Source organism: Mus pahari, chromosome 21 (genome assembly GCF_900095145.1).
Source record: "Mus pahari chromosome 21, PAHARI_EIJ_v1.1, whole genome shotgun sequence".
NCBI classification, from domain to species: domain Eukaryota; kingdom Metazoa; phylum Chordata; class Mammalia; order Rodentia; family Muridae; genus Mus; species Mus pahari.
In genome coordinates this window covers 46,233,977-46,249,689 of record NC_034610.1, presented here as the reverse complement: position 1 = coordinate 46,249,689, position 15,713 = coordinate 46,233,977, and the positions used below count along the sequence as shown (strand labels likewise).

The window sequence follows — 15,713 nt, the reverse complement described above, 5'->3', positions numbered from 1 at the left end:
ACATAATCAGTCTTCATTGGAAAGATTCCTAGGTTACAATGAAGAAAGATTAGGTCTGAGGAGAAACAAAACCTGACTCTAAGAAAAGGCTCAAATAGTTTCTCCTGTGCCAGGTTACAGGAGAGCCAGCTGTATCCATTCAGGATAAACAAAATGCTCATCAGCGTGGTTGTCAGTTGTAGGTGGGGGAGGGGTTCAGAATGAGAGAAGGGAAGATGGCAAGATGGTGTACTGAGTGTGCTCAAAGCAGCATATGCTGTCTAGACCAAGATTCTTTTAGATGTCTATTTGGAACAGTTCACCATCACTACCCTGGGTTTTTTCAGTCCAACCACTAAACCATCAACAATTAGAATAAGCAGAAAACCTTTCTCTAAGTTGGATCTGCTTCTTAAAGTTCAAGAGATCATAATTTATAATGGCAGAACTTCTTGCCATCATATGAGTGAACGCACAAGATCTGCATAACTTTCAGCATTAAGAATATTAATATAACACCACCATCAACAACAACTCCACCTCTACCACCTCCATCACACCTCCACCCCACCTCCACCCCTACCTCAGTCATCACCACCATCACTGCCTCTACCATCAGCTACATCCCTATCTTCTCCACCACCACCACCACCACCACCACCACCACCACCACCACCACCACCATTTTAGTGGTGCTAGGAGTCCAAACATTTTGTGTTACAAGGATGATTCTGTAAAGTTCATGTGTTGTCTTTATAAACAGTTCATACAAAGGCCAGCCTGTAGTTTGTAGTCTTGGCTCCATTTAAGGAGCTTGAAGTCAAGGGTGTTTTATTTTTCACCTAGCCTTATTTCTTGGACACCCTTACTATTTCCCCTTTTTATGGGCAGAGAAGAGAGTCAAGTGCACAGACCAAGGACGCTCATCTTCACCTCTCCAAACATTTGGCCATGGAACTGGAGCTAGGTGTTCTTTGTCCTGTTGGCTTCCTTCTCTGGCATGCTGCCTGGGCCGCAGGAGCCAGCCAGTGGCTGACCCAGCTTTACGGCCCCAGTACTGAAAGGTGGAAGACATGTGTACAGAAGCTGGGAATCAATGTTTTTCTGGACAACTGCTCAGAGCTACAATTCTCAATAATGGGATGGAAATGTAAATTCTTAGACTCCCTATGTAGTTGTTGTTTTACCCCCAAGCAACTTGGACAATAAAGAATACTGAATTTGAAGACTGTGAAGATAGCCAATGAAATCCCAGGAAGGACAAGATTCAGGTCTAGCAACCACACCCAGCCGGTCAAGGTGCCAGGACCGTCTCTCTAGCATTGTTCCCATTCTCTCTAAGTGAATGCTTTCCGTCTCACCCTTCAGATTGGTGTTTCCCACATAGCTGTGAAAAGCTCCCATGTTTCATGTTTTGCCACTGAAGGAGGACTAGCTTGCTGTTTTCAAAGGTCCATGTCCTAAGCAAGATGTATTATTAGTTACAGCTCATTTGGCGCAACAGGATAAGCCCTGGGGACACTCCTCTAAGCTTAAGCTGAATATTTGTCCATGTAAGGTATATATGGTGTAGGTATATAATATGCTCATATGTGAACATGCCAGAATTATTCTTTATTTTTGTTCATTTGATGAAGTCTCTGGTCTCAAATTTGCACCCCCCCCCAACCTAAGATATCTCAATGATGAGATTGCAGGTATGTACCACCCTGCCTAGCTCTAAACTTGAAGAATCTTTTCCCCAAAATATGCTTCTGAACATTTACCATATGTTTTGAAAATCACAGTGTCAAACCCCAGTTGAAGTGTTCTTCATGTTATTACGTCATTTAGGGGAATCTTCTTTCGACCCGGGCAACTGTGTAAGCTCAGAGACTCTTCAACGTGCTACTCACATCTCAGGGCCTGTGGCATCATGTATCATCCTGATGTATCATCCATGGGTCTAACTCTCCGTAAAAGATGCAACAAAGGTGATGGTATCCTATAGTGTAAATCTTCCCAAGGCTGTAGCAGGAGTGGAACACAGAGAAGGAAGCAGAGGTTTCTTCTTTGCCCTGTTTCTTTCCAAAGTGAAAGGAACATGGAGTCCCATCTGTGTTCACATTCTCCTAGATGCTTTAGCTATAGCTCCAGACTTTGGTTTCGGGACCGAATCCCCAGGGAGCAAATGCACAGACCCCGGTAATCCTTGGGAGGATCTTTTGGCAGAGTGATCTTTCAAGAAGGATACTGGCACAGAAGCAAATAGGACCCAAGAATGAATCCTGAATTGTATGGTGGATAGACTCAAGTTCTAAAGAGGGTTTAGAGAGGAAAAGCAGACAGATATTGTAAAACCATCACAGTGGCCATGTGTGACTGTAATATTCAGAAAATAGGGGTCAGGACAGAGTTGCTGCTCCTATACAGGCAAATGGCTATGATGCTTCATCTCTTCCCATGACGCTGAGGATATGCAGCAATGGAGGGACTGGAGCAAACTCTAGAATGGACTTGGAGGTCTTGGAGATTCCTTGAATGTGAAAAGAACTATGCTGGGTCATGACAAAGCCCCAGTGTCTGGCTTCATTGCTGGTGAAAGGTGTTGCCACCTGTGTGCACACTCTAGAGGTGTGGGGTTCCTCATGTGCAGTCCCTGTTCCTGGTCCATGTCATCCCCTGAAGAGATGAAGCCTATCATTTTCACATCCATGTTCCTTCTAGCTGGACCATCTAGTTTTTATTGAAGGTCTATTAGAGAGACGTGTGAGAGGGATCCTCCTCATTCATTAGGGCTGAAGTCACCTTGATCTCTCTGTGTGGATCAGCCTGCATTGACTGGAATGCTTCTAAATATTCATAACATTACATACACAAATAAGCATATATCAGACTATGTGTTTGAATTAGGATTAATGAATCTTACTCTAATTTTTAAGCCCTAGGAATGCATATGCCACTTCTACATAAAGCTAAGGAACAGGACTTGATGATTTCTCTATATATGTTGCAAACTTATCTACAAGAGAAATAACCTCACGCAGAATTCCTGCCTAAAACTCACCTTTCAGGAGAAGTAGCCTATGATAGAACGGGCTTCTAGATTCTCACCTCATAAAACAGCATGAGGTTACTGTTAGCCCTTAATTTTATATCTTTATTATAGGAAAATCTTTTTTTACTTGATTTGAGGAATGTTCTCATCTTTTTCTCATATGTTTGTGAAAACGAAATGTTAAAGGATTTAGCATAACAACCATTGGCAAATTAAGATGTAAAATAATACTCTGCCTGCAATTAGCCAAGGGAGTTTAGCATGGTTCAGTAATATAAAGTCATTGGGCTCATAATATTTTAGGACCTGAGTGAGTTTGGCAAAGAACAAAAATTATGTTAGCATTAAAACTCAAGCAAAGTTGCAATTGATTTAAGTTTCAAGGAAATATTAAACAAAGCATTGTGCCGTAACATGGAACATTGACACAAATAACTCCCCAGTTGAATATTAAGTAGATTCTAAAGTGGTGGTTAGCCAGAAAATGGACAGTTTTTGTTTAATTCTCTTCAGTCTTAGCCATAATTTTGTTCAAGGTGGTAACAGCTCCTGAGGTGGTGATCCCCTGGAAGATAGTTGCTTCTTTTCCAGTGACACCACCCTCAGTTTATTCTGCACATTGCCTTTCTGGGTATACAACCGTTAAGCATTGTGAGCACATATTTAAAGTAATTTCATATGCTAACTGAACATATGTTATGGTGAATTTTTGGCTTAAAGATATGCATACATCCCAAGCCTGTGACCTGTGAGTGTTACATACTTTAGAGTTAGAGTCTTTGTAGATTTAGTCAAGTAGAGATGTATTCTTACTGTATTTGGGTAAGTTCTGATCCTATGAATGGTGTATGTGTAGAAAATTTAGGTCTGTACATGAATACATATGTGGACGTGCACATGCACACACACATTGTATTTGTGTGAGTCCTGATCCTATGACTGGTGTACATGTAGAGGAGAATTTGGATATACATGTAAACACACATAAGCACAGGCACATGTGCACGCAGGCGTGCACGCACACACACACACACACACACATACACACACACATGCACATACACACAATGGAAGAAAGGAGAATGTTACATGGTGATGAGGTAGATGCATAATTGATGTGTTAATCATAAAATTCTGGGAAACATTGAAACTATCAGAAGCTGGGTCAGGGGAGTGTGTGTGTGTGTGTGTGTGTGTGTGTGTGTGTGTGTAGGGGGGTTCCTACAGCCTCCAGAGGGAGCATGGATCTGCCAGTGTCATGGTTTAGAACTTTTGGTTCATAGAATATTTCAGAATAAATTGCTGTTTGAAGTTACCCTACTCTTAGAAATCTGAAACAATAGACTTGTTTGGAAGTAAATGCAATTAACTGTCATCAATGATAATTTTCCTGGGAGTAATTCTTATGAATGGGTCAGATGAGTAGGGAATTATCTGCTATTTTTAGCATTGATTTTATGAATAGTTAAAACATTCCACTTAGTAAATAATGTTTCTTTTTACATTTCTGTTTCATTGTCCTAACACCAAGCAAGATACCCAGGTGAAACAGGGTCTCCCCCAGAGACTCATGTATATGAGACTAAATCTTCAGCCCCAGCTGGTTCCTCTCATTCTTTCATGGCATCGTTAGGGACCTCCTGAGGGCTGCATTTGTCATTGATCTAGTCAACACATGAAACACAAAGCTAGAAAACTAGACACTGTAGATAACTCACAGAAGACAGACCTCATCTTCTCTTATAGAAATTACTCTGGCGTCAAAAGTTAATGTTAAAATATAAGCCACAGAGACTATGAAGAGTCTATTTATAAAATTCAGTTTTTACTTTGTACTGTAGTTAAAATGCTCTTATAAAACCATTAATTTTTTTTTTTAGCATTTCTCGGTCTTGCATACTCATTCAAGAGAAGAAAGATGAGAATTTGGGGAGGATTTTGCTGCTATCACAAAATCTTCCTGTATTTGAGATCTAAAGGTCTAATCTCTGCTTGGCCAGGATGAAAGTATTGTATGGTGTGAAAATTAATTTTATCTTTTGAGTAATTAACTGATTGTGTCACTGTAATTTACTGAGTACTCCTCTTATTTATCTGTCTTAAAATAATTATCTTCCCCATCTTTTATAAAACTGTGTTTGAAAACATAATATCCTTTTGTGGTTTTCAGGATCAACCCTAGTGCCTCATTCATATGACTATAGCCTCAACACCATGCTCTTTAGAAAAGATAGTTTAGACCCTCTTTCTTTTAATCATAAAAATGCTACTAATAAAACACACTGCATTTTCCCAGTTTATATTATACAGTAGTGATTAATGTGGTTCTCATTATTTTTGTCTAAGCAAAAATGGTGTATTTGTTGTTTATTGTCTTCAAGTTGTCCTCAGATGTTTTTCTTTAACTGAAAGATTCCCAAGAGGCTATTCACATATACCGACTTTACCATGATATGTTCTTTCACAAGATCGTTATCTATGTAAGACATGGAAATATAATTAATGACTCATTTCATTCTTCAGAAAGTTCACCTACATCCTACACACTGTTAACTATCTTGCTAAATCTTTATGTGCTTAGATGAGTCTGAAAAATGAATTAAGAAAATCCTTTGCCTTTTTTCTATCTCCATCCCTTTTGTTTTAGATAGTCAAGTTTGAATCCAAGGAAGCTGCTTCTGCGTGGGAGTGGCAAGAGAAGTTAGAGAACCACATGGAAGACACCCAGGACCTAAATGAGCAATCCGTAAGTCTTACTTTAGCCTCAGTTCTGCTTTAAAAGAGATGAGGAGACCACTCAAAACTTTCTTAGCAGGGAACCCATTGTCAGCAGTAATGGTTTGGGTTAAATATATTTTGTTGATTTTCAAATGCTCTTGTAAGGCCATAAAATGGGCCTTTGGCAATGTGTGTTGTTCCTACTTAATGATGATGTCACACTTTGATGTCTCCCTTGATGCTCCACTTGGAGAGTCTAAGGTTGGAAGACTAGGGTGTTGAAATCGTGCTGTGTGTTTAGACAGTCTGAGAAATTTTATGCACTTCCTTTGTTATGTTTTGTTCCAAAAAATGCTGGATGGTTTATGTATTGCTGGCCATTGGGAGTATAATAGGAGAAAGGATGTTATTAGCATGTCTATTGCTCATCTCATGGATGAAAACCACAGTACTCAAGGGCTTTCCTTATTTTGCTGGATTTATCGTGGGACCAAGAGTGTGGCAGCTTAGTTACAATCCTATTAAGATTCTGTCTTCCTATAGGGAGAGGCTTGCTGGCTTCTCCTCTTGCCTCATTAGTAGGGTTTTGAAGACATTAATTCTTTATTGTATGCCACTAGGGGCATAGACTGCTGGAGACAGTCGCTGTAGTTGCTCTGCACATAGGCAGCTACTGGGGTCACAGTGAAAAAGACATGCATATCACCAAGAATGTTTTCCACGGGCTATTCTCCTTAGCTTGTATAATCATGATGGACCTTAACGTCTAAGGTTTCTCAGGGACATCTGAGGACAAGATGCTTACATATAACAATGTCACTATAGAATAGACACAGTGAATTTAATTTTAAAATGAAATATAACATGTGTTTTAGTTAAAAGTGGCTATTCTAAACTAATTTAATTTGCTTTCTAGCAGATAATTAAAATACACATATCAACATTTTAAATTTTGTATCTAGAGGTCACCTTAGTCCAGTTTCATTAAATAATTATAGCATTACTCATTTCTGACAGTACCCAACATAGCAACGGCATGCTGATCAATTGCAAGGGTTTGAAGCTTGCAACCAATCAGTAGAAGGTTGGAAATTGTCTTGATGTCATAGAAAAACTGTCAGGGACAGGCAAGGGCTTTGCAAAAGCCTCTAAAAGTGCTGGTTCCTGAATTTGAATACTTGCGACAAGAACTTTGGCAAGTAGGGTCTAGTTGTCATGATGGCTCTGTCTGTCCCATATGTCCTTTTGTGTTTGTGGTTCTTGCCGGGATCAGATGTCTGTGAATGTGACCCCCGTGGCTGAAGGTTAGCCGTGGATAATTATGTTACCTGAGTGCTCTAAGATGTAGTTTATCTTAATATTCTGAGAAGCACTTTCAATTGTGTGCATGCATCTGTCTGCATGCGTGAGTGTGTGTGTGTGTGTGTGTGTGTGTGTGTGTGTGTGTGTATGTGTGTGGTGGAGTTAGGTGACTCAAGGTCCACATGTTTTCAGATGCTGTAGTTGGAGTTTGGGGAGTACAGAATAGTGTGAAAGATGGAAGAGCCCTGAAAAGCAGGATAGTTGATTCATCAGTGACTCTAGGCAATGTATGCACATGAGAAAGATTATTTGCTTTATTTTCTAATACATCTTAAATTAAAAATTATAATGCTATTATATTATTTTCCATATCCATTTCCATCCTCCAACTCCTCCCATATATTCCCTTATCCTCTCGAATATTCATAGCATTTTTTCTTTAATTGTTGATATGTGTGCAATATATATAATATTATATATTCTTAAATATATAAATACAGCAGAATATCTGCTTTAATGCAGTTGGAGTTAAGCAAGCATATATTTACACTTACCAGAAGGCTAAGGTGTTACTGAAGGTTTAGATCATCTTTGACAAAACAATGCCCAGAATTTGTGAATTGTGTCTCTAATATCAGTGGTTTCCTTTCAGAGGTATTTCAGAGTTGATCATTTTTAAGCTTTTGAATAAAAGCTCTCAGTGATATTACTGTGTAGAACAAAATATTTAGAGCGACCTCTGTAGCTTGGCGTGAGTCTGAGCTTAAACTCTGCACACACAGACCAGCCTATTCATCTCAAATGCACAGATGGGTAAGAGGAACGGTCTGGGTTTCTCTTGCTGTTGTCTTTGGGTGCTGTAAAATTGAAACTTCTGGGTGATCTTTCTGCAAGTTCATGATTTTGCTAGCTCATCTCATTGTGTCTGACAATGAGACAGTTTATACTGAGTCATCCATCATATGGACAAGTCAAAAACACCTTAAGATTCAGCCTCATTACAATAAAATAGTTTATATTTGAATTAAATCATTAAATAACTTTAAATCTTGTGGGATATATTAATTTCCCAACACCTTTTGAAAAGTATAGTATTTTAAAAATACAGAATAAACAGGGTGCAGGATGGAATTCCAGTTCATAAGATGAAAATGTCAAGGCATGGATACCGTAGTGAGTGTCATTTATGATTCGTGCGTGCTTCATCCAGCACTTTGCAGACATTTCCATGCTATATAAATCTACCGTCTAGCATTATATATATATATATGAAGTCATTGCACAATGTTAAGGTCAAATAGCAGTAAGAACCTGAATTTAGAATTGTATATACTTTCATCTTGCCCTAAAATATTTAATCAATTATTTTCATGATGCAACGTATTGACAAAGCCTTGCACTGCAGGGTCGATTACTGACGAGTACTTCATAAACACTGAGACTCACCCCTTAGACACATTCTCATCTGTAGAGTGGGGAGGATGATAAAAACATGTTGCATGATGCGTTGGTATGTATTTCCTTGAGTATTCATTAAGATTAGTGTCTATTCTAAACATCTTGAGGGCCTTGGAAGATGGCTCTGTTGGTGAAATATCTGCTGAGCTCGGATTCCCAGCACACAAACAAAAGCATCCAGTGTTGCAGATGCAGAATCAGGCTGATCAAGGAGCACACTGGCCAGCCAGGTTAGCCAGTTAGTGAGCTCTACACTCTCTGAGAGTCTGTCTCAAAGGATGATGGAGAACAAGAGGGCAACCACTGACACTTCATGGACTCTATAGATACACCCACAGGCACATGTGCATACACCACACACACACACCCCTATACATAGACATATACATTCATGTACATCTCATGCACATACACACACATACACAGACATGTAGATTCATGTACATCACACGTACATACACACACACACACACACACACACAGAGAGAGAGAGAGAGAGAGAGAGAGAGAGAGAGAGAGAGAGAGAGAGAGAGAGAGCCTTCTTTCTTGTCAGCTGTTCTTTTCTGGACCTTCTCTCTACCTGGAGGTTTATAAGATCACAAGATTAAAAGATTAAAAGATTAAAAGTGACCTCATCAGCTCTCCTGTCTGTCCATTTTCCTCAACCAGATCCTCCTCATCCCCCTGCTCCATCCTACCCACCTTTCTTGACACCTTTCTCTGTGCTTCACTTTCCTGACTTTGAGCTTGTATTTTAACTTGGGACAACCTTGCCCTGCTTCACAATACATTATATGGTCACACTGTTGCTCTCCATTCTTTCCTTCATAGCGCTTCTGTTCTGGAGAGAGGATTATGCAAGGTCCAGCACAAAACACTAAATACTATTGATTCCTCAGTCATATTTCTAGTTCCTGTCTGTTGTCTGACCCTTCCAGATCTTCTGGGGTCTCTACTGATTTGAACATGCTATAGAGCCCTTCTACTGAGCTACTCTGGTATTTTTGTAGACTCACTTGGAGCTCACTGCTTCTGAGAAATCCTTCCAAGCTCCTTCCTTTCTGTCTTCCCCACCAGCAACAGAGAGTCGGGCATGCTGGAGAGGCCATGTTGGGTTGGCCATGTGGATCAACCACAGTTATATCAGGTGCCTTTGCAGTGTGCTGTGATGACCCTTTGACATTATCTGTAGCCTAGCATTCACCACTGAGAACTGACACCTAATCTGTTTACTTTCATGTATAACTTCTGGATTATAAACTACTGAAGAGCAATGGCCGGTTTTGTCTGTCCTGAACTCTTCCTAAGTGTCTGTCTTAGTCAGCGTTTCTATTCCTGCACAAACATCATGACTAAGAAGCAAGTTGGGGAGGAAAGGGTTTATTTAGCTTATACTTCCACATTGCTGTTCATCACCAAAGGAAGTCAGGACTGGAACTCAAACAGGGCAGGAAGCCGGAGCTGATGCAGAGGCCATGGAGGGATGTTCTTTACTGGCTTGCCTCCCCTGGCTTGCTCAGCCTGCTCTCTTATAGAACCCAAGACTACCAGCCCAGAGATGACACCACCCACAAGGTGACCTCTGCCCTTGACCACTAATTGAGAAAATGCCTTACAGCTGGATCTCATGGAGGCATTTCCCCAACTGAAGCTCCTTTCTCTGTGATAACTGCAGCCTGTGTCAAGTTGACATGAAACTAGTCAGTACACTGTCACATTTTTGTTGATGTTTATTAACTATTTTCTCTAGAAGCACTTAATATGGTTTTGGTGAGGTAAACCAGCAAACAGCCCAACAAGGTTTAGAAAGCAAGGTTTTTGTTTCAGAAGATACAGTCTCAGAAATGTGCGCTTGAGTCACATATCCATGGAGAATCTCTCCACAGTTTTCCTGCATATAATCAAAACATTCTTTGTCCTTAAACTGCCTTCTATATTTGTTTCCACTGTATCTGACTCTCAGTTTGCGTTTGGCTAACAGTATCTAGAAAGATTTAGGGCCATTAGAAATAAAACTTAAATTTCCTAAAGCTATCATAAGCTTCTCCTCCAGAGTTGCTAGTGTAGAAGTTTAAGTGAATTTAACTGAATTTAGCTTACGTAATTTTTTAAATTTAAAAATGTTACTCTTTTTGTGTGACTTGTCTGTTTTAAAACTTTTAAACACAATTTTCTGTGTGTGGATGTTTTGCCTACATGTATGTCTGTGCATATACATATATGTAGGTACCTGCCTGGCTGCCTGAGAGAAGCCAGAAGAGGGCACTGGAACTGGACAGACAGTTGCAAGCTGCCATGTGGGTGCTGGGAATTGAATCTGGGTCCTCTTTAAGAGCAGACAGTGCTCTCAACTACTGAGTCATCTCTCCAGCCTCAAAAAATGTTATTCTTGATAACTGAGAAAGCTATGAGTTTAGTTCATACTTAGCAATGTGTCATTGGATACTGTGAACTATATTATATGCTTAGAATTCAAAATAAGAATGGGCAGTTTGTAGTATTTCTCTAAGACCTGTAAAATCCTTATACACTAAGATGTATCAAAGTTCTATTTTGATGGAGTGTGACATTATTGCTGATTTTTTTGTCTTTGTCTCATTCATTCAAACTAATGGGATGATGTCTGGCCTAAATTTTTGATCACGTTAGAAGACTTGAAAACATAAGGTGTATTTTTAAAAATATTACATGTTATATCATAATTTTAAGTATTATAGGTTATATAATAAAATATTAGTGAATACTAGTTAAATAAAATGAATCTTTTAGTTCCTTGTAAAATTGCCTTCTTTAAATGTTATATATCAAGGTTCTGAACATTCCTGTCTATTTCAACACTGTAATTAAATCAGTACAATATTTTATTAATTATTATGATTACTACTTTTTAGAATTAATAGATTGTCAATTTTTTTTTTCACAAATATCAATCTGGACATCGAATGGAGATCTTAACTGTGTGCCATCCTCCAGATGTGGAGAGGCGTCATTGGGTTTAACTACTGTTGAAAAGAATTGGGACAGGACTTACGGAAGAGTGACACCATTTGTTCACTCTCAGAGGAAGAAGGGGGTATCAGAGCTTCTGGTGTGGTGGCTCTGTGTTGGGTAGTTGCCAGGCCTCCAGAGATGTTCTATTCTCTAAGGCAGAGGTTAATAAGAGCAAGAGGCTGTCTCAGAACACCCAGAGTCTTCTACTTGGACACACGGTTTACCATGCTCACAAAGATAGTCTACCTTATGAATGAAATGAAGCTAATTATTCATCTGGAAATATGGTGGGTTGCTTCTGTGCTTTACCAACCGGAGATGTGAGAAAGTGAATGCAATACAATTTCAGCAAGTGGGAAACTTAATTGATGAATAGTGAGCCCACTGATGGGGACCGTCCTGAATGTCTTCTGTGTATTCTCATTGATCATCCCCATGGTAAGCTCTCTCACAACCCCAATGTGAAGACTACTCACTGAGACTGAGTGAGTATACTTACTGGAGGAGGGGAATGGATGGAAAGCTGTTGTAAGAGTCTGTCAACTGACAGTCTGAGGCCCAAATCTAGGCTGCTTTGATCAATCTAAATGGTGTTCGGACTTTGACATATATATCAAAAAATCAGTTTGATTACAGTTTACTTAAATGCCAATCAAGTGTATTAAATATGAGTATTAGAAAGAAGTGTAAACTATTTTACCACAATTACCTTAGTCTTTATCAGTAAACACCTTAATGAGCAGCTGCAGAATGTTTGAAATTAAAAGGAAATTAAACATTTTCCATACATAAGTACTCAGGGGTCACATGCTAATGTTCAGGAAACACACTCAGCTATAAATCAAAAGATAACACCACAGACAGTCTCTGTTGCCATACAGTTTAGTTTACTATGTGTTTGTATGACACTGGATCAGAGTATATTCTTCAGATGTTTTAAAGTAGATTTGGAAAAACTTAATGTTAATCTATTAAGTGATTATTTGTGGGGCATTGCTGTATTTGAAGCATGGCTTAAGGGGTCAAAGTACTTGGGAAACAAATTCAGAAGACATTACAGTTCTTGCAATTTATACTCTAGTGTAGGAAAAAGTGTTAAAGTATGCAGAAAGTAATAATATAAAAAAACCCAAATAGGTCAGGAAAGAGGGTAGGAAGCACTGAGGGGCAGGCTGAGTAGGTGAAGGACTGCTGTGGTTTGGGGAAAGAACAGAAAGACCTAACAGAAATGAACACAAAGACCCAAAGGAAGTGAAGTAAGTGGTCATTGGACATCTGGGGGCAAGGCGGTGGGCGTAGAGGGATCAGCAATAGAAAATCTTCAGGCTGACTGATGCTTGGTACTCGGGAGAAAGGCTAAGGAGACCCAGGCCAAGTTTGGTGGAGAGATGATCAAGGAGGAGCACACAGAGATTATCTCCATGGGAATGTGGAGATGATTCCCAGTTATCCCAAGAAGTTCAGCAATGGCCAGCTTTAATGGCATCGAAAGTAATGGAAGGATCTGGCAGTCAAGGGTTTTAGTAGTTATGAAGAAATGGCAAATATTAATGTAATGTAACCTGTTGAAAAATATATCTCAAAGAGAATAATTCACTGATAAAACAAGCTAACATTCTTTGACCAGCACCATGCTAAGTACTTTTTAGGCCATGGCTGGACATAAAAAATTTCAAAGATGAACCTGGCTTTCAGGAGAAAAATGGATTAATAAGAAGAGTATTGTTTGATCAAATAGCAGTAGCTGTGATGAGAACTTCTGGACTCAGAAACTGTTTTGAAAACAAAAGTAAGAAGAGTTCTTGAGGATGCGTTGGACACATGCTGTTAGAAGAAGAAGGGAGTCCTGGATGTCTTCTGTCCTTTGTCCTGAGCACTGGGCAGGATAGGATTGACATTGACCGAGATGGGATACCTTGAAAGCGGTGGAGACCAGGAGCTGCATTTCAGACATAGTGCTGTGTTCACTCACCTTATTCTACATTCCTCTCTCTTCCTGTTTCATCCTGTACTTCCCAGTCCATAGAACATGTTCTAGTCTGAAATACAAGGTCACGGGATATAGTTATCATTTTCAGGCTGAGACTGCGAAATCTCCTGCATGTTTCTGTAGCTCCTCTGTACTCCTAGGGTAGCAGTTTTCCATGTAGGGTCTCAGCCCCCTTGGTGGCTGCATATCAGATATTCTGCATATCACATATTTGCATTGTGATTTATAACAGTAGCAAAATTACAGTTATGAAGTAGCAATGAAATAACTTTATGGTCGGGGGTGACCACAACACAAGGAGCTATATTAAAAGACATTAGGAAAGTTGAGGAGCAGTGCCCTAGGGTGATGAATAAAGAAAAACGTGGACTGCTGAGCACTGCATGGAGGACAGATTCTCAAGAAACTAATAGGGGCATGAGAAATTCTCCCTCTGTCAGCCATGAAGAAGAAATATTGATGAGTCAGATATCACCATCTGGAACTAAAATAAGGAGGATCAACTGAACACACAGAATTGGGGATTTTGGGGGTATCAGGGGCAATTAGAGAAAGGATGTTGATGGAAACTACCAAGGGAGTTAAGTCTAGATAGAGAAAAGCTGAATGGATGGAGTCATTGGCTACTTCAAATGTAGGGATCATGGCCATGACAGTCTATGTAATATATAAGAAAACTGCTTGGACCTACTGCACAAACTCATAAGACTGAATTGTTCCACGAGTGTGTTTCCACATGCAGCCAGCTTCTGTTTGCTGTGTTTCCTTCCAATATTTCTAATAATCATGTACCCAAGTTTTAGTTACTGGGTTCATCTATATCTCTGGGTAGAAAGTATCATACATTTCTGAACAAGTACTGGTACATCATTCAGTTCAGGATTTTCACCAAAGTAACAAAACCCAGAAAATATTTAGGTTGAAGTATTTCTTAGCAAAGAGTTATCATTTCTCATCACCACAGCTTTAGATAGGATCGATAGGCAGTCTGTCTTGGCAGAGCATTGGCTGCACCTGTCTTGTCCTCGATATTATTCATATTGAGTTGGCTAACTCTGTTGTGGGATGGCTGTGGAGGGACCATCTTGGACAAGGCATGATGCTCAGGGGCATTTCTGGTATATACCCACAAGATGTCAATAGCAACCCTTCACTTTTTGGTGACAATAAAAAAAATTCTTATTTCTGTCAGCCTTCGAGAAGGCGATTTCTTGAGATGTCACCAAATGTCTTTTGCAAAGGGATCAAGGCCCATGATTTATAGCATTCTTGACTTCCAGGAGTGACTTATTTATAATGTTGAATACAGTATTAAATTACTTGAGTTAGACTTTTTGAATGTTCATTTAAGTTGTAAAACATTATTGAGGAACCTAGGATAGAGAGAAAAAATAAGATACCGAATATAAGAAATATGGCTCAGTGGTTAAGAGCACTGATTGCTCTTCCAGAAGTCCAGAGTTCAGTTCCCAGCAACCACATGATGGCTCCCAGCCATCTGTAATGGGAGATGATGCTCTCTTCTGGTGTGTCTGAAGATAGCAACAATGTACTCACATACATAAAATAAATAAAAACAGAAGAAAGAAACAAAGAAAACAAAATAGTATTGCAACATAATAGGTTAGCGTCCATAGCAGCAGGAAAAGCCGCCACAAGAATAGATCATATCTAGAATTCAGTCATACCTCCAATGGCTCTTCATATGGTTGGGTATGTTATCACAATACATCCTACCCTGGGAAACATGAGCAATGACTATAACTCAGAGGTACAGAACAGAAGGGGGTAAGATTTGTTTATGAGCCCAGGACGGATTGGATTTTCCAAATTACGAGTGCTAGGAGTCTGAAGAGATGGAGAATGGGAAGTACAGTTGAGAAGCTAAGAACACACTAAAAAGAACTTTAAAGTCAAACTGATGTAGTCCTGTTCCTGGGCAGCCATCATGACGGCATTACTATACAACAGAGAGAGATATGTTAGATGATGTTACCCTCTGTCTCTGAACTTATAACTCTGACATAATTGTCACAGTTTTGAATAAGAAAGCAATAAGTATAGCCAGGCAGTGGTGGCGCACACCTTTAATCTCAGCACTTGGGAGGCAGAGGCAGAGGCAGGCAGATTTCTGAGTTCGAGGTCAGCCTGGTCTACAGAGTGAGTTCCAGGACAGCCAGGGCTACACAGAGAAACCCTGTCTTGAAAAAGAAGAAGAAGAAGAAGGAGAAGGAGAAG

The 15,713-nt window shown here is 39.6% G+C and overlaps 1 protein-coding gene across 7 annotated transcripts in view; it reads left to right on the top strand.

Moving 5' to 3' along the window:
- The window catches only part of Eya4 (EYA transcriptional coactivator and phosphatase 4), a 237,307-nt gene that overhangs the window by 22,836 nt on the left and 198,758 nt on the right, over positions 1-15,713 (top strand). For all 7 annotated transcript variants that reach the window (XM_021221739.2, XM_021221741.2, XM_021221740.2 and 4 more), the window contains one exon: positions 5,664-5,762. In XM_021221739.2, coding sequence (XP_021077398.1) covers positions 5,730-5,762 — 33 coding nt within the window. In that variant the 5' untranslated portion in view covers positions 5,664-5,729. The remainder of the gene's footprint in view (positions 1-5,663; positions 5,763-15,713) is intronic.